Source organism: Anarhichas minor, unplaced genomic scaffold, assembly GCF_050575085.1.
Source record: "Anarhichas minor isolate MPS153535 unplaced genomic scaffold, ASM5057508v1 ptg000039l, whole genome shotgun sequence".
Classification (NCBI taxonomy): Eukaryota; Metazoa; Chordata; class Actinopteri; order Perciformes; family Anarhichadidae; genus Anarhichas; species Anarhichas minor.
The window spans coordinates 165,469-187,640 of record NW_027466485.1 but is presented as its reverse complement, the minus strand read 5'-3'; the positions used below and the strand labels follow the sequence as shown (position 1 = coordinate 187,640).

The window sequence follows — 22,172 nt, the reverse complement described above, 5'->3', positions numbered from 1 at the left end:
GGGGTCATGGTGACAACAGACAGCCCGGTCTCCTAGAAATGACGTTCCCATACAGCGAAACTGCATTGTGAACTACGCTAGTTTCGAGGGAAGCGTGTTTTGACCAGAAAAACAGATACGTTTCAAATGAGTGTGTGGAAGTCTGCTTAGGGAGGGGGTCGGATTTTGGATTGATCACAAACATAGTGCTTTTACCCAGGAGACTGCTGTTCATGTCCTATATGACTATGTCGCAGATTTGTTTTCTTTTGTTTCAATTTACGACCACGTGTTTCGAACTGTTTAAAAAAAAGTGTTTAAATCTGCAAACGTAACGTTTTTTTGTAGGAGACAGGCTTGTAACAGAGCAAGCAGAGACATGATGGAAGATGATTTACAGAAATAATGCATAGTATCACAGTACATTAAATGCTGGTAGGACTTTTAGGCCCCCCCTTGTATGGCCTGCTCCTAAAAACAATGAGTCCTATATTTCTCAAAATGCAACTGACTGCAATAGCATCTTTTGATAAGCCCTCTCTTCCCGATAAACACCCACGCTGTTAAAATTCCCGCTTGGCACTACAGGCTTTCTGTTATGATTTGTCTCAAAGTCAAAGTCAAGACTAAACAAAACTCCTCCAGAGCCACAGAACACATTATGAAACCGTTCTTACAAGCTGAGTAGTACTCTCCATAACAAGTTACGTGAACCCAATGAGTAAAATTGGTGGACTGCGACTTTAAGTTCTCATCTTGGGGAAAATAAGTTGGAGAAAAACATCTGTATTTCAACAATTTCTTTCAGCCTTTTTTACCACACGTTTTTAAAATCAGCCTCTAAAGAATTCATCTATTCTACTTGTTATAAATAAAGGTTTGATGCCAACATTCCTAATCAAACTTAAATCTAAGATAAGATGAAATCTCACTCATGCACAAAAGAAGGCATTAGTGACCAAAGAAATAACACCGCTGCGACTACGGAGTGAAAGTGCCAGAGCCAAAGCAAAGCTGCAGTGGAATCTGGGTCAGAGCTAGTTAACAGATTTGTCGCTCAGCCATGCTCCCCCCGTTTACAAAAGGAAAAACTACAGCGTGGCAGTCTGGAACAAGGTCGCAGCAGTGTTGGAAAAGTGCAAGGTCCTCCAAAAAGCGGAACAAACGCAGGCCCAGTCGCGAAGCCCTCATCTTAAAAATCAGGGTCAGCATGTTGTTAAGTCTAAGATTTATGTGCCATTTCGCAGATTAACTAACTCCGGCTGTTGTGTTTATGTGTTCAAAATGATTAGAAACATAAAGTCAAGGGTGTGTGCCAAACTCAATAACTGCTCGAGAACAACAGACCCAAGTCAAGACCACCCAATGGAAGTTGCAGGCAAATTTATTTCTTAGAAATCTTTTAGAGATTCTTACGATGTACAGCAGGAAATCACAACCACAACCCCCCCCCCCCCCGTTAAAACGCTGGGCGGCCACACAATGAAAAACATTTCTATGTTGTTGGCTTAAAAACCTTAGAGCAAACTCAAAGTCTGAGACGAGGAGGCACTTAGACTGTTGTGTCCATGATTGTGGAAAATGACAATCAATCTGCTCTACTCAAAACATTTCCAGACACAATACACCCAAAGAAAGATTTGAAAACTGGACACAAACTGAATTAGTATCTAGAAGTAGGGAGCACCTTTCTCTACTCGAGTGTACTGATATAATAAGAGGGACGTGATTAGAGGATTCATTGTTAGTCCATCTAACGTGTTCTCCAGTTACATTGGCAGGGCTGCTGACTAATCCCCTGGTCGGTCAGCGAGGTCGCGGGTAGGGAAAGTGGTTCATTCCTGTGACGAGAAGCCTCGCAGACCTTCTACATCGAGCTGAAACCAGAGTTGCTGTTAAATTCTTCGTGGTTAACTCTGTTCAGTTCTACAGAGGTGTAGTTACGGCTCGCTCCCGACGTCTCATCTACAGCTTGGCTTTGCCCGGCTGCAGCTGCAGGCTCTGAAGCTTCATGGCCAGTCCCATGTTCCCTGTGACCTTCAGCTTGCCCTGGAAAAACGCCTGAGAGTCGGAGAGGGTGAAAAAAAAAAAAAGAAAAGAAACGTCAGTCAGGCGGTTGTGATTCCGATGCACGGTTTTAGTCTGTATCGGACTACACGCTGCTAGTTTTAAGAGTTACCGTGAGAGATTAACTCAACCCAGGGAAAGTGGGGCAGCGGCAACAACAGCTTATGAAATGTCAGGAAACTGCATGGCACACAGGCACAGAGTGGGCAGAGTAAGAGGGGAATAATGTCCGTGGGCTGGAATAAAGGAGGTGACGAATTGACTCTGAGTGAGCAGAGATTCTTAGAATATTTGGTTCTCAGAAGGAAAATGAAAACTTTTTAATTTCGCTTTTGTCTTAAAAAAGGTCAACCGGTCAGAATGTCTAAATGACGAGGGATGAAGCAGCAGAGAAACGGTGTTCTTGGAGCGTGCGAAGCTGTTCCTTCATTCCAAGAGCACAGTGGAGCGACAGGGACTCCTGACACATGTGATCGCTGTGGAGTGCTGGCAGAGAGGCGTGTCATCACGTCACTCTTCCAGTACGAATAACCTTGGCGGGCCTGATGACTTACTGCTTTTGCACAGAACAATTCAGAGAAAAGGCAGCAATGGAAATCAAGACAGAGAGGCGTGAATTAGAGATGAGATTCCTCACGGAAAAGATTTGTATTTGCAAATGCTGCAAAAAAGAGAAATGGAGAACATGTTTTCATTACCAATTGCAAGACTAAATCAAATTTGATGTTCCTCACAAAATTATATTGACCCCTACTCTGTAATTTGAGACTCATCTAGAAGGAATAGATAGCGTCATTTTGATATTATTCTTACCGGCAACAAATCCCATGAATTGACAAAAACAAACGCGCATCAGTCTTTCTCAGTATTTTGCAACTTCCATCACCAGTCGGTGGCTCTCAGGCCGAAGCCCATTTGTTCCTGCTGCTGACAAAAACCTTTAAATGCAAATATGTGGTTTCATTTTCTTAAAAGGCAGACTCGTTTCCCAAGACACATGGGCTCTGCAGGTATTTTCATAGCAACGTCACGGGAGTAAATAGTGCATTTACTGGAGACTAGTTCATACACACTGCAGATTCATACACACTTAAAGTCCCTTAAAGTGAGATGGTCTTTAGCTTCTGTACAGTGAAACGGAATATGAGCGGTGTACAGTTACAAGAGAGATTTAAATCATATTTGATTGGACCGCTAAAAAGTGGGTTAGGGTTAGAGTTTAGATTAGATTAGATTATATTAGATTAGATAAGATTAGATTAGATTAGATTAGATTAGATTAGATTAGATAGGTACTATATTAATCCCACAAGGGGACATTTTTTGGCTTCAGGAGATACGGAGCTAAAAGAGGACTGTAGGCTCCGCCCCAGCTGTTGTTATCTAAGGAGGAGGACAATGGTAACCTTTTTTCAACCGGCTCTGTGTCACAAGAGCGTCCGGCCTCCCTCCATGTCGCCACCGCCCAAGCTCACCGGTTGAAAAGGGCAAAGTTGCTGTTGAATGATTTAGACCTCAGCCACATTGTATTTTAAATGAAATGTTTTTTGCCCATTGATATCCAAACACACACTCACAGCTGCGATGAATTTTGCTACATTTTTGTCAAAATGTTGTCTTAATTATGGCAAATAATATATGACAGCATACACTCGTAAACGTCGGGGAAGTAAGCGTGGGGATTGGATTTGTCACACGACTGCTCAAACATGAAACAAGAACACGTCAAATGTAAACGTCACCAACATGCAACTACTTCAGAGGGTTCTTATTCTGTTGCTTTAAAAAATAAATCTCTTCCCATTTTATTTTGTTTCTTCCTCTGTCTGAATAAATACATTTGGTTGAACTGTAGCAGTGATAGAGCAACAACTCACGCTGACTGTGATTTGTAAAGGAAGAACTATGTGGTACATGAGGGTACAGATGGTTTTATGAATCAGGGTTTTTCCGCCGTTTCCTTATTTTGTTCTGTGCGCATGTCACCTCTTACTGATGAATCCGTACATAATGATGGCTTACGACGGACGTTTTCCTGCCTTTGTCCATCATCTGTGACGTGAAGATATCCATTTCCACACGGTCAGCAAAATACAAAGTGTGCATCCTGGTCATAGTTCAGTTGTAAAATCCTAGCGCACCATGAAGCATCGCTCCTGATTAGAGAGTTCATCACTCTTTATCTCTGCAGTTAGCTGATTTTCAAACAAAGAACTTGGTTCCATCTCTCTGGGCACAATGACAACGATTGACAAAAGAAGACTGCAGCGATTCAACTGAGATGAGATGAGACTTGGGTGTGAATCATACAAACAAATACATTCTTCAGCTAATGTGAGGCTTTAGCTGTCCGAGTCAGACAAATCAAGAAGCTTTCTTCTAACGCTGACCCGAATGCTTCGAAGCTTCGATCATCGGCAGAGAAATAAACTTCCAAATTAGTATTCCAATGCATCGTTTTGTTTTTTTGTAATATATGCATAACCCCAAATGGAATGTGAAATAATATATGAAATAAGGAATATTAATCCTGCATTATTCATCGTGCATCAACCTCAACTACTAGAGAAGCTGTTCTCAGACTGATAGCCCTGTTTGTTGAGTGTGGAGGGCGCCTCAGGTGCTGCGCTGTCCCAGGCATTGAAACGCAATGACGGGCTCCACAAGGCCAGGTCTTTTATTTCATATGTTTGCATGCGCTATAGTGCATTTATCTATTCATTTGTTTACTGGCCAACATATGAGCAAATTCATTTCCTTTGGGCTGTTGCTGTAATTCATTTTATGTGATTATTACAAATGTTGTAGACATTTTTGTTCCAGTAAAAAGGAAAATCCTTGAAGTCCAATTTAGTCCTCATCTCTCATTAGACTATAACAGCAAAGTAAAGTGTAATATAAGTCAATAATGACAGCAAGTTTGAAAGAGGTTTGACAGCTTGTGATGTCGTCGTCTCCACAGCTGTTTTAATGCACATGCTGACCGCGGCTCAAACACGATGGCCGCAGTGGGATGCTACGCGCGTAGAGACACAAACAATGTGAACCTATCAGCGCACATTGGGAAGGAAAAAGGTAAAGGACAAACTTGCGCTGTCTCTGAAACCGAATCACCATCAACACCACAAGTACAGGAGTCCACCTCATTGAATACTCACAGTCTGTGGGTTCATCTTCCCCGTCATCAAGGCCAACAAGTCTGTGTCCGACATGGAAATGGTACAATCTGCTTTCTTAGCTGCAGGGTAGAGATACACATAGTTCAGTTCAAAAGATTGGAACATGCATTGTAGGGATATGTATTTCAGTGACTTATTGTTAAGGAATGTAAACATCTAATAAATGACACACAGATTGAGCAGAAAAATACCCAGTGCAGACCTTGAACTTTGAACCTCCACCCATATTTGAATATTAACATGAGTACATGTGTCTATAACTTCCCCACTGTCATATGAGACATAAGAAAGGCCAGATAATGTTTACCTGCGTCATTGTGAACACAGCCTTTGCCGTTCTTCACGTCCACATACCAAACGGCCTCCTGTCCATTTGGGCCGTCCTTTACTTTGAAGGCAAACACTCCCCCGATCTTCTTCACAAACTGCTCCCCTTCCTGTTCAAAGTACACAGAACGTTTACACACACAGTAAACCCTACAGCATCTGTATTACATGTAAACTAAGTATTCACTTCCTATATATTACAAGCTCATAGTCACTTAGCTCAGCAGGCCACATATTGTTCTTACCATCCGTTCATATGTGACACGATACCAATTCAAAGACATTTTCTTTATAACCACACGTTTTCAACACAGCAAATATCTGTAGGAACATGTTCAAGGACAATGTACAGAATGTGAAAAGAAATGTCTTATTTCCCCACCAGTGGTGCAAAGAAAAAGATGCACACTAGCACTAGCAAGAGAATGTAGCCTTGAAATTGTAAATGAATTGTAAATGAACACAAAAAAATGGCTTTGCCATTTTTTTATGATGAAGGAGATGCATTAAACACGTTGACCTGAAGGATACACAGTTTGTTTTTCATGAGAAATACTAAATAAAAACAGAAACTTTTTTTCTTTTTTTATGTAAAAGAACATTTTTGACATGGAACCTTTAAATCGGCATTCTACACAGGCAACGTGTTTCAAGCCAACGATCTTCCTCACATTCTCTTTATATGATAAACATACTCGTGTTTATGAACATCACTCTACAGCTGAATATATACCAAATAACAAAGGTAGGGAATATTACCCTAAATCTGCCCAAACAACTGGGATCCGATTAGAAACAGAAAAATCCAACACATACTAATATGGAAATACAAAAATGGGACAAACAGGTTCTCTCACTACATATAAGCTCTGCATCTAAAAACTTCAATCTGTTTGTCTGATCAGTTGCCTGAGATATTACACTAAGCCGTGTCTCTAAGTATCCAGCCTGCTCCGCTCTCGCCAACTTCTCATTGATGACAAATCCCATTCATCACGAAGCCAGCACTGCCGGTGAGTTCAAGATGAATCTGGCGTGATTGAGGTCATCCAAAGGTAACCGCTTACGAACACTTGACTTTTGGAGGAAACCATTTGTCTGATTGATTAAACATGAAATGACAGTGAAGTGATCTAAATGTGCCACCATGAGTCTTAAGGCCCCTTATAGGAGTATGGCCCAGACTGCATGTCTGTCTGTCCTGAGAGGGGGGGGGGGGGGGGGGGGGGGGGGGTCGCTCCTTTCTTCTTCTTCCTGAGGTTTCTTCCATTTGTTCCCTATAAAAAGGCTTTTTGTTCTGATCCGAATCGAGGTTCTAAGGACAGAGGGTGGACCAGATTGTAGAGCCCCTTGAGGCTAATTTGTGATTTGGGGCTGTATAAATAAAATCGACTTGGCTTAGAAACACTGTTTATGTCGAGAAGGATTGATGAATGCTTCAGGAAATGTACAACGAATGAATTAAAACAAAACTATTAACCTTAACCCTTTTTAAAGAACCACTGAAATGAAAGTCTAATAAGATAATACATAGACATAACAAGTGATAATAATATAAAGTCAAGTAACAACATTGACTGCTATTGTAGGTCATGTAATCACCTCCTGGAGCTTCTTGTTGATTTCCTGGAACACAGCATGGGCCTTGAACCCCTCCAGTCCGTGACTAGCACTGGTGTGAATGGCTTTAATCCTAGAAGGCAAAGGCATGAGGTTGAGCAGGTAAGCAATAACACAACAGTGATGAAAGCACAGAAACGTAACGTTGTATGGCTGCCACGGACAAAACGAGCATTGATCAAACCTTACTTTGATACTTATTTTGTATATTCTTGTACACTCTTGCCACTGGATCTCAGGAACCTTAACGTTATGTGTTCATTCATGTCAATGTCAGATCATAACACGTAAATACCACCCACTAGTCACACACTCTGACGGGACTCAACAAAACACACCAAGCCCAGCCAATTATCACTTTCACAAAATTGGATAAAAGGTGCATCAAGACCGCAGCCTCGACGGTTCACAGGCGGCGTGTCTGAACAGCATAACAGCTAAATCCAGGATGTCACCATCTTTCTGCCCCCGGCGTCTAGCTGAGGATAAGCTAACACTACACAACCAAGTAGCAGAACACCGACGGTCGTCCACAAACAGCTCTTCAATCATGTACGATCAGTTTAACGGCAGGTGAAGCGACACAAAGAGCGCGTGTGCTACAACCAGTGCTAACGTTAGCTGTTTGTTTGACATTTAGCGTTAATTGAAACAACGAGGATGACCTCAATGCACTTATTTAAATACGTGCAACTCGACTTGTCACAATAAAACCATTCATTGTTGAGCATGCTTACCTCGGTGTCTTTATTTCGAGCATGTTGCTGTAACGTTAGGGTGACAGATTGTGTCGCAGGTTTAACAGACCCACTGATGTAGTCAACAGCTAGCTTGTACTTTGCCTGCTGTTTGCTAACTAAACTTCCTTGTTTCTTCTCTCTGTCACTGATCTTCAGACTCGACGTGTCGATGTCAGATAGCCCAGAGTAACTGTGAACACACCCACGTTTCATTCAACAGCTCTACTACATTATGTCATACACTATCTAAATTGTTGCACATGTTTTAGCCCAGTCACTAAAATCTACATTTAATAGCCTACATAACACACAACCAACAATTCTGCAAACCATACTACTTGTTTATGTTTTACTTGTATTGTTTTCTACATTGCAGGCCGCCATTGGTGTCCATTCATCTCTGTATGTTTTGAAAAACAATGAGCACACTCTTGAAACCAGCTTGAGTTGTTTAATCCATCCAAAAGTTGATTGATGCAGTTCAAATCATAACCATATCCATGTGCACTTAAACTGCACAACCACATAAAGTAACAGACAGATATTGATATTGAACTGTGATGGATTACACAACTGAAGTATACATTTGTAGAAAAAATAAAGCATACATTCAACAATTGTATTGAAGGAGCTAACACTTGCAGACACTGGTATAGTTCCTGGAGGCAGGAGAGACACTGATTTAATTGCTGTGCTCATTTCACAGCCACATAGGTGAATCTGAGTAAGCATTTAGTGAAAATTAAGCAAAGGTATTCCTATGCACTCTAGTGTATAAGCTATATTATTGACAGTTATACAGTATAGCTAATGGCGTTGTTCCAAAAGGTTTAAGTGGAAATGGGGGAGGAGGCCTATTGTGTTGTCTGCCTCTCAGATTGTGCTGTAACATCAGGTTTGGACAGCTATCCTGGGTTTGAATTTAGCAAAAGCAGTGCTGCTGTCCCAAGCATGTCTTATCACATACTGTACATCTTGCATTACAGTCAAATAATCGATACAAAAACTTGTAACTGTAAATTATTACAAGAATGTTCCCACAAGCTTCTGTGGAATCATTATAAATGATGCAGACTGAGAAGAATGTGAAGAGGTAAGCATATATATATATATCAACATGTGCTGGATATGATCCAATCAGACAGCCAATTTAAATGTGATCTGATTTCTGACACTGCATTTAATGTGCACAGCATGAGTGGAGGAAGACATCAGAAAATCTCACCAGTCAAATGGCAGCTCTGCACCCAACTCGATCACTCTCACCCGACATGAAGAAGCCAGGCAACGCTGGACCTGGGGTTTTACACAGCTTAGTGATATTAATTTACACATCAGGAAAACACTGCACTCTGCTGGCCACAAGACCACATAGTAGAAATGCATAGTTCACAGCAAGTGAGCCATGAGCATTTACACTTTTTCTGCACAATGCATCATAAAATATTGCAAATGTTAAGATTTTAACCTGTGAATGTGTTTTTTAAATGTCATACTGTACGTTTGATTTTACATGCGGTATGTTTGCATTGAACATACTATTGGTTACTGCCTGAACTCAAAAGGTTGCATAATCATTATCAATACCTGCATGGTAATGATAATGCAACTTTTTGAGTTCAGCCTTCCTCTGTAAATGACTTCACATCTGAGGGGTAATTATGCTCACGGTCAAAATGACAATGGGTTTTTGTGGCTTGCATTTTGAATGATGGTGAATATTAACCTTCTGGCTACGAGCGCCCCCCAATTGGGGGGCGCTCGTGTTGAGGGTACCCCAAAATCAAATGCGGAAAATAGCATGATTATTAGCCAGTAGTGTGGACACGGCCACTTTTTTTTTTGGATGAAATAGCAACGTGTGGACAACAACATCATATAAGTCACTTATTATAAACTCCAAAGACAACTATAGGCTACTCATATAAGTATAACAATATCGTGGCATAAAAGCACCAAATCCGGGCCAGAAATCGGCGCTATGAGTACAGTAAATCAATGTTTGTACCCTCATGCTAACAGCTACCCAGTCATACAAAGCATTTATTAGCATTAGCACACGTGGCGGAACACGTAACTAACTTCTGTTTTACGATCCGTAGAAGCACTAAACCGTTGTGTCTGATCAAACGTACCTTCATGCTGAACTTCGCCGACAAAAATCGTGGTTATGCGCCCAAGTTTTCTCAAAATATGGATAATAACGTCGCGGAATTTCCGTTCCAAAGCTGTAGTCATTGCTGCCAACTGCATACTGTTGACTTCCGACTTGTTTCCAGAATAAGAGCGGTCAAGGGGGCTTGGGCGAGTGGTCAGACTGCCTGCGACCGGAAATTTCCGCCGGGGTACACGCCTCACTTCTGGCAACTTTATTGTACGAAATCTTTTGACGATCGCCACCAAATTTGGCATGAGTCTTCCTAAGCCTGTGACGCGTCTAAGGAGGGGTTGTTTTTGGAAATCGACCGAGGATAGGCTGAGATCCAGCTCTCTGATGATGTTATGAATATGAATATGATTCCTATTATCTGTATTTGGATGTATTGAATCATATGAGTGATAAAGAAAGTGAAATATATAGTTATATAGTGTATAAAAGTACAATGTAAGAGCTGCAACAGCTGGTTCGAAAATGATGACCTCGCCTGACCCCTTTGTAATAAAAACCTCTTATTATTCACTTTATTCCACTCTAACCATTTTGTAATAACTACTGATCAGTTATGCTATGACTTGGGAAAGTTTTTAGGGATCATACTGCATTATTTCAATAACTTTTTATCACTGAAAGTGCATTTTTTCCAGGCGGAGCTGAATGTTTTCAATTTCAGCTGTGTAATCTCTTATTTTTCGATATTAACCAGTAACATATACATCAATCAATGTATATCAACACATCTCACAAGTGTTACCAGTATTCTAGCATCAAAATTATTAAAATAGACCTTGTAGTTTGGGTAGTGTACTCAAAGGAGTAGGAGTATGCAATTTCCGAGCAGGGGGCTAAAAACAGGCCTAGTAGTTAAAAGCCCTGTTTGCCAACTCATCCACCCTCACCCCTATGCACTGGAACCCACAGGATTTTTACCTGACCTCCCTGAATTGTTATCCTTGTGGCACTAAAGCACTAAATACAGTATATCTCAAAGGCTAAGACTGTAAAGTTACTAGGGCTAAGTCTGAGTAAATCAGCATCATGTCTGTTTGTTTCCACCCATCTGAGTGGAACCAACACTGACAGCATCTCCACTATGTAAACCTCAATTATTGGATCTTCTTCTGTTGAGTCCAATTCATTCTGATAGAAATACCCGGATCTTCTGCATTATGGAGCCTCGTTGGTCAGAGGTAGGAAAATAACTCTGGAATTGGCTATAAATGCATTTTGCATATTTTAGTACGTAATTATTTAAATAAACGATATTCATGTGTTCGCACTGGGAAGTTGATTTACCTAAAAAAAAATTACAGACCCAATGTAAGTAAAAAAGTATTCCTGAGCCCCATGTTATCACGTGACGGATCCGAAAATAAATCCACTGTTTGGCCACAATGTAAAATTAGCCTCAAAGGCAGACGCACTTCCTGGTGTCTAGCTGCGTGATTATACGGCTCTCGCTATAACCTCCAAACGTCAAAGCTCCAGTCACACTGCGCATGTGTAGACTGTATAGAGGAAGGTGACACGCTGCCCGGTAGGTCGGCGTAGAAGAAGAAGTCACGTGACGTGTTTAAAGTTAAACTTCCTGTTGTCAATTCAGTTAGTATTTGTTGATTGTTGCTCTAATCTATCATTTTAACTGTTTTTGTAACAAGTCGGGAGTGGAGTTTATATATTTACTAGCCAATGCTAGTTGCTGAGACACGGATGTATCTTTAGGTTTGACTTGTATCCGTTAGCTTCAGCTGGTGTGCTTTACGTCGTCAATAACCTGATAACTAGTTGGGTGTTCAGTATGTTAGCTAGCACCATGGCCAGTCCGCTTCCAATGCAATGTGTTGCCTCTCTGAGGAAATCCGGAATTCATTTAAGAGCTGCTGCTCTGGGCATCAATACGCGACACTACAGCAGCAAAAAGGGGTCTTCAACCGAGTATTTGAACCAGAGTGTTGTACCATCGATGCATTACCAGAAGAGTTTACCCAGGTAAGGAACCGAATGTCTGACGCATTTATCACGTTACTCTACCGTCAACATTTAGCTTTGAACCAACATGACTTTGGTCTAGTTTGAATCTAAACCACCTTGGAAATGACAGGTGGAGGTAGCAAGGTGTTCCGAGTTAATAATGAATGTAGGTGAAAGAGCACACTTGAGGTTTTAGGTCAGTGACCACTAGGGGGCGTTTGCATGACATCTACTGACATGTCACATTTACTGGACTGTTCAGAGGCTACATTTGTTCACTCGTTTTTTGAATTGTTTAGACTACCCATACCAAAGCTGGAGGACACTGTCGGGAGGTACTTAGCTACACAGAGGCCTCTGTTGGATGATGACCAGTTCAGGTGAGGTTTCAGAGGGAAAATCAACCTTTTAAAAAAGGTTATTTGAAACTTACTGGTCAATACTTACTACTTGAATCTTACTGGCAACAATCTAAACCTTCTATCCTTAGAACAACAGAGAAAATTGCGCAGGATTTCCAGAACGGTGTGGGGAAACGGCTACATGAGGAACTGGTAGCTCAGGACAAAAACAATAAACACACAAGCTACATCTCAGGTGAGTGTGTCATTCTTACTTGCCACCCTAATATTGAGCATCTCAAACAATCGCTAATGAATCTGTTTGATTTATTTTCTCTCAGGACCATGGTTTGACATGTATCTGTCTGCTCGTGACTCTGTGGTGCTGAACTTCAACCCCTTCATGTCCTTCAATCCTGACCCCAAGACGGAGTACAATGAGCAGCTTGTGCGGGCGACCAACGTGGTGTGTTCAGCAGTGCGCTTCATGAAAACACTGCGAGCCGGATTACTGGAGCCAGAGGTTTTCCACCTCAACCCGGCAAAGAGTGACACAGACGGCTTCAAAAGGTTCATCCGCTGGGTCCCGTCTTCACTGTCCTGGTATGGAGCGTACATGGTGAATGCTTACCCCCTGGACATGTCTCAGTACTTTCGCCTCTTCAACTCAACTCGGATCCCCAAGAGGGGGAGAGATGAGCTCTTCACCGACGAGAAAGCGCGACATCTCCTAGTTATGAGAAAAGGCAACATGTATGTGTTTGACATTGTAGACAGGGATGGGAATTTGGTGAAGCCTGCAGAGATTCAGTCCCACTTGAAGTACATTTTGTGCGACCCAACGCCAGCGGCTGCCTTTCCTCTCGGCGTCCTTACCAGTGAGAACAGGGACGTGTGGGCCGGGCTGAGGGACAAGCTGATAGCTGCTGGAAACGCAGAGGATTTAAGGATTGTTGACGGTGCCCTTTTCTGTCTCAGTCTGGACGATGAGAGCATGAAGGACCACATCCACATCTCCCACAACATGCTGCACGGCGACGGCTGCAACCGGTGGTTTGACAAGTCCTTCACAGTCATTCTGACCAAAGATGGACAGGCAGCCATCAATTTTGAGCACTCCTGGGGCGACGGTGTAGCTGTACTTCGCGTTCAAAATGAGATCTTCAAAGACACAACGGAGCGGCCGCTGGTAAACCCGGGCTCCGCTGCTGCTGCTGTAGATTCAGCCTCTGCTGTGCGCAGACTGCAGTTCAACCTGGACAGCGAGCTGGAGAATGGCATCAAAACAGCCAAGGAGAACTTTGACTCAAGCGTATCGACACTCACCATTGATGCCATGGAGTTTAAGAAAGGTGGCAAGGCACAGTTGAAGAAGAGCAAGATTAGTCCAGATGCTGTAGCCCAGCTGGCTTTTCAAATGGCTTTCCTGAGGCAGTACGGACAGACAGTGGCCACATATGAGTCCTGTAGCACTGCAGCGTTCAGACATGGCCGCACAGAAACCATCCGGCCAGCCACCATACACACAAAACGATGTTCACACGCCTTTGTTTTACAGCCAGGACAACACAGTGTGGAGCAACTACAGGCCATGTTGAGAGAATGCTCCAAATATCATGGACAGCTCACCAAGGAAGCAGCTATGGGTGCGTATAAGACTTACAATTTGTGAAAGTGGTCATGCACACATATTTTTGGGGTCTGTTTCAGCTATTTCAGACAAAACTAGTCTCAAAACACACACACACACCTTCTGATCTTCTGTACTAACTACTTCTTTTATTTCTCCCACTAGGACAAGGTTTTGACCGTCACCTGTTTGCCCTGCGATACCTGGCTAATTCAAAGAACGAGGCTCTGCACAGCCTTTACTCAGACCCAGCTTACGCCGCCATCAACCACAACATCCTCTCCACAAGCACCCTCACCAGTCCAGCTGTGAATCTTGGTGGCTTTGCCCCGGTGGTGCCCGATGGCTTTGGCGTTGGCTATGGCGTCCATGACGACTGGATCGGCTGCAATGTGTCCAGCTACCCGGCTCGCAACGTCCATGAATTCCTGCAGTGTGTCCACAAGTCCTTAGAGGACATTTTCACTGTCCTGGAGGGAAAGACACTCGGCTAAGAAACAAGTGGTTGTCATCAATAATGTTTGATTTTATGGAACAGTGGTGATTGATTAACTTCTCTGGGCAACAATGCAGTAAGTGAGATGAATATGAATATGAATATTTAATACACCAGAAAATAAACACAAGGAGAATCGCAGTGCTTAAATATGTATTTCTATTTTCATTAATTTGATGGTTGACAATTTAAACGTGTTCTTTGAAGGGGTTTGGATATTACTATGGGTATTAAAACAAGGGATCTTGTTAATTTATCAAAATTGATGTAATAGAAAATAAATTATATTGTAAACCTTTGAATGCAGGCATAAGCCATGAGATTTATTGTATAATAAACAAACACATTTAACCTAAAATACTGGAAAAATGTACTTTCCACTTAAACGGATTCAATCAACTGTCTTTGCAAGACTTCATCTGTTAAGTCAGTAGTGTACTTTAGTCTGATTTTAATTGTTAGCTGTGTTTTTGTTTTAGGGTGACATTATACAGTGAGAGGTGACAACATTCAAAGTGCTGGTGATATTATGTCTGCAGCATGGCTTCACAGATGTAGAACTTCTCTGCAATACAGATTAGAGTATGAAGTCAACTTCTGTCTTATCAAAATGTGAATTCAGCAGAGCAGTTGCTGATTGTCACTGTAATAACTTCTCATTGATGTTTGAATGTATTTTGAAATAAAATTGTAATGACATTAGCTCCATTATTTCAGAAATGTTTGTTGATAAATGCATTTTGACGCAAAAGAATATAATATATAATATATACTATAAAATTCTCATTAAAGGTTGAGCCATAGTGTTGATACCAGCAAAGGACACTTTACGAGTAGCTAAGTGTAGCACAGTGCAGCTGTACCTCACCAAGAGACTGTTAATAAGACCACACCATATTTAATTGACTCCGCTTTATAGTGACGGCTCGGACTGCTGCCTCGACTCCTCGTGTCTCCTCCTCACCTCCTCTGCTCGCATCTCTCGTGGGGTGGGACTCAGTACGCGAGGAGAGGAGAGAAAAGGAATCGAGGGGTACATCCCAATGCCCCCCCTAAACCCTCAAGGACTTACTGACGTCACCTGACGATGAGCGCATGAAGGACCACATCCACTTCTCCCACAACATGCTGCACGGCTGACAGCTGCAACCGGTGGTTTGACAAGTCCTTCAGTCATTCTGACCAAAGATGGACAGGCAGCCATTCATTATCAGCACTCCTGGGACGACGGCTTAGCTGTATTGTTTTTTTCTTAATGAGATCTTCAAAGACACAACTGAGCGGCCGCTGTGGAGCAACTACAGGCCATGTTGAGTGAATGCTCTAAATATCATCAGCAGCTCATCAAATAAGGAATTATGGGTATAAGACATTTCTACATGTATTTAAAAGATTCAAATTGTGCCATTTGTGAAATATTCAAAGTGGTTCTGCAGACAATGTTTGGGGTATTTTTCTGAAAAAAAAGCCCTGGATCATTTTTTTTTTTTTTTTTTAAACTTGAAGTCATTACGACACTGAAAGATATACCTTCCCTGTTGGTAATTTTATATAACAGGAAATAATGTCTAGACTTATTATCTTCTAATATTTTCCACTAAGATGTTGACTGGGTTAAACCTTAAAGGGATTTCTGACAAAACTGGTCTCAAAACATACACACACCTTTTTGTCTTCTGTACTAACCACTTATTTCTCTCACTAGGACAAGGTTTTGATTGTCACCCGTTTGCCCTGCGATACCTGGCTAATTCAAAGAACGAGGCTCTGCACAGCCTTTACACAGACCCAGCTTACGCTGCCATCAACCACTACATCCTCGAAACCAGCCATCTTACCAGTCAAGCTATGAACTTTTTTGGCTTTCTCCCCAGACGTGCCTGATGGGTTCGGTCTTACCTACAATGTCTTTGACGACTTGATCCGTTGCAATATGTCCAGCTTTCCGACACGCAACGTCCATGAAGTCCTATTCACATATGTATTGTATTTTTTGTTTTAGGGTTACATTATACAGTGAAAGGTGACAAGATCCAGTGTTAGTAGTTTGTCACTGTAATAACTTAACAGTTTCAATTCATTGTAATTTAAAGCCTTATTGATGTTTGAATATATTTTGAAATAAAACTCAATTTAATCACATTAGTCCATTAATGTTTGTGTTGCAAGAACAATTTTCCCATTTAGTATTGATATTTTACTAAAAAGCATTTCCACACTAGAATAAAAATATAGAATATATACTATAAAGTATATAAATAAAAGTTAAGCCATGGTGTTGATACCAGTAAAGGACACTTGTAATGAAATATTACGAGTAGCTTAGAAAAGTAGTACATTTCTCTCACCCTTTATTTAAAATAAAAAAAGTTCCACTCAAAGCAAATGTACAAATGCAGTAATACAACAGAAACATCAGCTAAATCAATTAAAAAGAGCAAAATCCACATTTAGATAGGCTTGATCTTGAAGTGGAGGCCGATGAGACTGAATACAAGACACTTCAGATCTTGCACCAGGTAGTAGAACACGCGGAGACCTTCAGGATCCCTGGAACACAGTGCAATATTAAAAGTATGAGTGCAAGTAAGAAGTATACGGTGTCTACTTTCACCACCACTGGATAAATTACTTACTTTGACTGGTTGACGTCAATCAAAGAGCCAATTTTGGAAGTTGTGAATGAAATGTGCTCGTCCCCAATGACGATCTCCAGTTCCTGTGAAAATTAGGACAAAGACAGACGAGTGATTTTAAGGCTTCAATTATGTTTTTGGTCAAATCCAAGTTGATTTACTACAGCGCCAGTGTTGACAAAATCTGTGACGTGTCAGACTCCATGTCCATGTGATCAACGATGAAAAAAAAAATAATCAACTGGTTGATCAAATATGGAAAGGTGCCGTCCTCTACATGTGCTATACAAAATTGTGACCCATTTAAAACACATCAGGCGAAGACAAAAAAAAAAATTTCCATTGAGGTCGGAAAATCTGACAGCTCCCAGAATGCAGTGCAACGCCAACAGTGTTAAAAACTACACCAAAATACAGAACTGGGGGGATGATGGGTAAACATAATCTGGTCACTGATGATTGGGTCACAAACCTGTCTGCCAACTCTGTCGGGAGGCGGCCACAGAGCATCATCTTCCTTGGTGATCTCACTGTCGTCGATGATCCTCTTCAGCTCCTCCATCACACTTTTGTGTACGTATGCCTGGGTTGGTACACAGAGCAAAGACAAACATGGTTAAACTTTGTAAATGCGCGGAGCTGGGTCGTACATTTATAACAGATATGACGGGAGAATATAGGACATATACATCTGAGATATACTGATTATCTTAATATTAAGGTCTGAATTTCATGTTACACACTGTGTTTCGACTGAGAAACAATGAATCTTTCTGCTGGGTTGACCATCACTATCAAGCCCCTTAATGAATGACCACAACACCCCCCCTAGTTACATGCAATATTGAATAAAAGAACCTGACATCTCACAATTTAGTCAAATATATGGTTCTTATGTTGACGGTGCCATTATACAGTGTCCATGGACGACAATGAAAGAAACCCAAACAGCATGGACTACAAATGATTGGGTTTACACTAACTTGTTTGTAAACACTAACTTACCTCTTTCCTGATCATGACGTCATTCTTGTAGTTGCTGTTGTTTGCGTACCTCAGTTTACCTGCAAGAAAACGTTCAATTTACAGTAAATATTTGAAACAATGCAAAACTTAACAAAACTCAGTGTGTTAACATCCCTACAGGCCACATGGCGCTCATATGGTATGAGGCATTTCTCAAATTATCATTGCATTTATAATAAATATGTCTTGCTTTTATTAATTAAGTCTAGACATTAACTATTTGCATTCAAGTTACAATAAAGGTGAAACAAAAGAGACGATATTGGGCTCGCAACTTGTCTCGAGTACGCTGCGGCCTAGCCATTACCGGATGGCTAGCGACGTTAGCTTAGACGTAGCTAACTCGTTTGCTTTAACGTTACCAGCCAAACTGTACTTACCGTCGGGTCTGAACTCAAATTCCAGAAACTCATGTCCAAACTTTCCTTTGTGCCCGACATAATATCTCAAATAGAAGTCACTTGTTGACATCTTGACTCTCCAGAAAGTACTCTCTTTAGTCGAGCCCGCGAACAAAACTCAGATAGGAAGAAGCCTTGTGCGTCGCCACCAATGTACGCATGCGTAGATGGTCACGGGTTGTTAGGGCTTCCATGCCCCGTATCTTGTCTCTCAGGAGGTTCTTACTATTATATGGACGTACTTAGGTTACTATCCCTGAAATTAACTCAAACACATTTTCCCTGCTCAACCCCTTCTTCAAAATGCCAAAATATCCAATCATCTCTGTTGTATATATTTAGTCAGATAACTTGTGGCCCCAAACTTTCCTCTCTAAGGAGAGGTTCTGCATGAAAAAGACTCTGCTCAGGGATTATTTAACTCCGGTATTTATCGGTCGTCGCATATTACTGACGTCATCACTTCACTCACCAAGACACGGCTCCTACACGTGTGGTGGTTGTCGTTCATTCTAATCCATGGCAGGCTCCTTTTCTCTTGAGCTTGAGGATTTGTTGAATCCTTTGCCTAAATTTGCTGATCCAGAGGATGACGGTGATGAGGCGACCAAAGCCAAAGTGGTGGAAAGATTCAATGAGGACGAGGATGAAGATGGGGTCGGCCTCAGTGCCCTGCGGAAGCACAACACATCCCTACTCTCAGAAACAGACAGACGGTATGTGGGGAAGACGGTCTCTCGTGATCAGCTGCTGATGGATATTGAGGCATCTGATGAGGAGGAGGAGGAGGATGATGATGATGATGATGAGGAGGAGGAGGAGGAGGAGGAGGGCAGCATAGAAGAGCTAGAAGAAGTGGATTCTGTGGGAGATGAGGGAGCTAATGATGATGATGAAGATGATGAAGAAAACGATTTCGAAGATGACGAGGAGTTGGTGGGCATTGATGTTAAACTGGCCTCAAAGACAAAGGGTGCAGACATGACCCTTCCTCAGGGAGTGGACTTCCACAAACTGTCAGAGGACATGGATGACCTTGGTGTGAGTGAAGAAGATGATGATGATGAAAATGGCGAGGAGGAGAGTGAAAGAAGCGATGATGACGAAGACGCCGTGGATGAGGGAACTGTCCGCACATTTTCTCAAGAGAAAGTAGACATGGAGGTTGAGAAAGGGAAGGCTGTGAAGGACCAGCTGGCCCTGTGGGACCAACTGCTCGAGGGTCGAATCAAGATCCAGAAAGCTCTGGTGACCGCCAACCAGCTTCCACAGACGCAGACCTTCCCGGAGTTCAAGAGGAGGGGTGGAGCTGAACTTGCGGGGGAGCTGAAGAACACCCACAAAGCTTTGAAAGCTCTTCAGAGATCCCTGCTGGAGCTGCACGATCCGCTGCTGTACCAGAATGCAGACACGAGAACTATCGCGCTGGGGAAGACGGAAGCTCAGGGTGAAGGTGAGGAGATAAACAGTGATGAGATGGAGGATGAAGAGGCGTCCGTGCCGGAGGGTGGAGCACTGAAACGAAAACTGGAGATGGCTGAATATCCAGACTTTATGGCCAAACGTTTTGCCGCTTTCCAGCCTTACAATAACGCCACGTTGCAAAAGTGGCATGACAAAACCAGACTGATCATGGGCAAAAGCAGCAAGGGTTTCGGTGCGTTCGACCGAAACATATTGACCCAGGTGGAGCAGGTGCTGATGGACAATGAGAGGCTGGTGCGGCGCACCCAGACCCGACGCTCGGAATACAGGGTCCTGGGGAAAAAAGAGGCCGCTGCTCTCACTTCTGAAACCGTCTGCATAGAGGGAGAAGAGCTGGAACAGCAGCTGAAAGCAAACACGCATCTAACTGATCTGGACGAGAATATATTTGACGACGACGATTTCTACCACCAGCTGCTAAGAGAGCTGATTGAGCGCAGGACGAGTGCTGCGGACCCCAATGACCAGGTTGCCATGGGCAGGCAGTGGCTGGCCATCCAGAAGTTGCGCAGCAAGATCAAGAAGAAGGTGGATACCAAAGCCAGCAAGGGGCGTAAAACCCGATTCCACATCCACAGCAAGCTGGTCAATTTTATGGCTCCTATTGACCACAGCTCAGTGAGTGACGAGGCACGCAGCGAAGTGTATCGCGGCCTCTTTGGTCAGAACTCCACAGTTAGGGAGTGACGTGTAGGAGGTACTCATGAGGAGCACATACCGGAGTGCCACGATGTAAACAAAACAGTGCCTTTCTTCACAAACCTCAAATGATGCCGAGCAGCAGTCTGTGCGGGCCTGCTCTTTGTCAGAATATGGACTCGTATGGCACATACAGTTCCTCATAAATACCTTTTATGCCGAGTGGCATTTTCAGTATGTGTCGTTTCCACGAAAACAAAATGCATAGTGTGTTAAGTGGATTTCAAGGAAAAAAGTGAATGTATCAATTTTTCTTCTGTCACCAAGTCTCATTTGATTCAAGTAAAATGTGTACAAATTATACCTTTTTTTTTAAAAAGTATATTCTGTGACTCAATTCCATACAACATACAAACTGTATGCTTGTCTTAGTAGTATACTGTTTTTCCAGTTAGTATACAAAAAATGCTTTATACTAACAGAGAACGATAGAATACGTCCGTCGTAAAACTGCTATTTCAGGATGTCACTGGCAATAAAGTTCAGAGAAACAGCGGAATTATTTTCCACTGAAAGTTATTTTGTGTTTTGTGAGATGTTTCACAATACATCCACAATTAAAAAATAAACAAATAAATGAAACAAATTCCAGTTGTCGGCAGCTCCTTTTCCATGTGTGCATTGCATTGTGGGAGAATAATGTCCATCTACAGCACATAAAAAAAAAATTAAGAATGCGTACCAAATCACATTCTTTTTTTCTCTTAGTACAAACTGCAGCTGCCCTTACAAAGTGTGTACTGTGGCATACATGCAGTATACAAACAAATTTGGGACACTACTTTGTCAGAACATTGCACCTTGAAATTTGACCCTCTTGCTCGTATATGCCTTGCGGTCTGTAGCGTTACATTTCAATAAGCTATCAGGCTGTCATCTGTCTTTGGGACTCATTGATGTGACATTTCTTCCGCTGCGCAGAGGATTGTGGGTCAGAAGACATTTACACACTACATATTGGGACATACTAAATATTTTGCTGGTATACTAAATAATATGGCAGTATGGGTATTGGAATGCACCCTGAGTTTTTATTTTTTATGTATGATTATAATTTTCTCACTTTTCCTGTGTGAACACAATCCAAACTGAAACCCTGCTTAGACTAAGTATGGATATGGGCCATCACTGTATACCTGTGGCCTTGCATGCATTACAGGTTCATAGCTGAATATGTTGACCAGACACCAAAAATGAGGCCTCGAAAACTTTCCTCAATGTTTGGATTTTAGTATTTAATCAAAAGTTGAATTGCATTTTCTGCAATTGTTTTTTTATTCTCAACATGAAGGTCGAAATGTTGTTTCGACACACTGTCAGGAATAAAACTCGTGGACAAACAATTACACATTCTTGTGCATTTATGTTGGCCAACAAGTAGTCGAATTTAAATATATTAGAATAAAAATACTGCATA

General features: G+C 42.0%; 4 protein-coding genes across 4 annotated transcripts; 2 read left to right on the top strand and 2 right to left on the bottom strand.

Annotated features, from left to right (window-relative positions):
* Positions 1-1,345: 1,345 nt before the first annotated feature.
* scp2b (sterol carrier protein 2b) lies at positions 1,346-8,067 on the bottom strand. The gene is made up of 5 exons (XM_076107471.1): positions 7,910-8,067; positions 7,155-7,245; positions 5,533-5,662; positions 5,205-5,284; positions 1,346-2,040 (listed from the first exon to the last, which is right to left on the bottom strand). The coding sequence occupies exons 1-5, from the start codon at positions 7,930-7,932 to the stop codon at positions 1,945-1,947; spliced, it is 420 nt and encodes a 139-aa protein (XP_075963586.1). The 5' UTR covers positions 7,933-8,067; the 3' UTR covers positions 1,346-1,944.
* A 3,513-nt stretch (positions 8,068-11,580) lies between these two features.
* Positions 11,581-15,210, top strand: cpt2 (carnitine palmitoyltransferase 2). Its single transcript, XM_076107439.1, has 5 exons — positions 11,581-12,059; positions 12,341-12,421; positions 12,532-12,638; positions 12,724-14,028; positions 14,178-15,210. Exons 1-5 carry the CDS (start codon positions 11,869-11,871, stop codon positions 14,504-14,506), a joined length of 2,013 nt encoding a protein of 670 aa, XP_075963554.1. The 5' UTR covers positions 11,581-11,868; the 3' UTR covers positions 14,507-15,210.
* A 1,632-nt stretch (positions 15,211-16,842) lies between these two features.
* magoh (mago homolog, exon junction complex subunit) lies at positions 16,843-18,733 on the bottom strand. Its single transcript, XM_076107451.1, has 5 exons — positions 18,551-18,733; positions 18,150-18,208; positions 17,617-17,727; positions 17,145-17,227; positions 16,843-17,058 (listed from the first exon to the last, which is right to left on the bottom strand). Exons 1-5 carry the CDS (start codon positions 18,639-18,641, stop codon positions 16,959-16,961), a joined length of 444 nt encoding a protein of 147 aa, XP_075963566.1. The 5' UTR covers positions 18,642-18,733; the 3' UTR covers positions 16,843-16,958.
* A 301-nt stretch (positions 18,734-19,034) lies between these two features.
* aatf (apoptosis antagonizing transcription factor) lies at positions 19,035-21,582 on the top strand. Its single transcript, XM_076107441.1, has one exon. The coding sequence runs from the start codon at positions 19,091-19,093 to the stop codon at positions 20,741-20,743; it is 1,653 nt and encodes a 550-aa protein (XP_075963556.1). The 5' UTR covers positions 19,035-19,090; the 3' UTR covers positions 20,744-21,582.
* The last annotated feature ends 590 nt before the right edge of the window (positions 21,583-22,172 follow it).

Coding starts and splice junctions, on each gene's coding strand:
- scp2b (XM_076107471.1), bottom strand. CDS start 7,932: ATGCTCGAAATAAAGACACCGAG. Junction 5,285..5,532: donor CTGTGTTCACAATGACGCAG/GTAAACATTATC, acceptor TCTACCCTGCAG/CTAAGAAAGCAGATTGTACC. Junction 2,041..5,204: donor GGAAGATGAACCCACAGACT/GTGAGTATTCAA, acceptor TCCGACTCTCAG/GCGTTTTTCCAGGGCAAGCT.
- cpt2 (XM_076107439.1), top strand. CDS start 11,869: ATGTTAGCTAGCACCATGGCCAGTCCGCTTCCAATGCAATGTGTTGCC. Junction 12,060..12,340: donor TACCAGAAGAGTTTACCCAG/GTAAGGAACCGA, acceptor TGAATTGTTTAG/ACTACCCATACCAAAGCTGG. Junction 12,422..12,531: donor TTGGATGATGACCAGTTCAG/GTGAGGTTTCAG, acceptor TTCTATCCTTAG/AACAACAGAGAAAATTGCGC.
- magoh (XM_076107451.1), bottom strand. CDS start 18,641: ATGTCAACAAGTGACTTCTATTTGAGATATTATGTCGGGCACAAAGGA. Junction 18,209..18,550: donor ATTTGAGTTCAGACCCGACG/GTAAGTACAGTT, acceptor GTTTTCTTGCAG/GTAAACTGAGGTACGCAAAC. Junction 17,228..17,616: donor CCGACAGAGTTGGCAGACAG/GTTTGTGACCCA, acceptor TAATTTTCACAG/GAACTGGAGATCGTCATTGG.
- aatf (XM_076107441.1), top strand. CDS start 19,091: ATGGCAGGCTCCTTTTCTCTTGAGCTTGAGGATTTGTTGAATCCTTTG.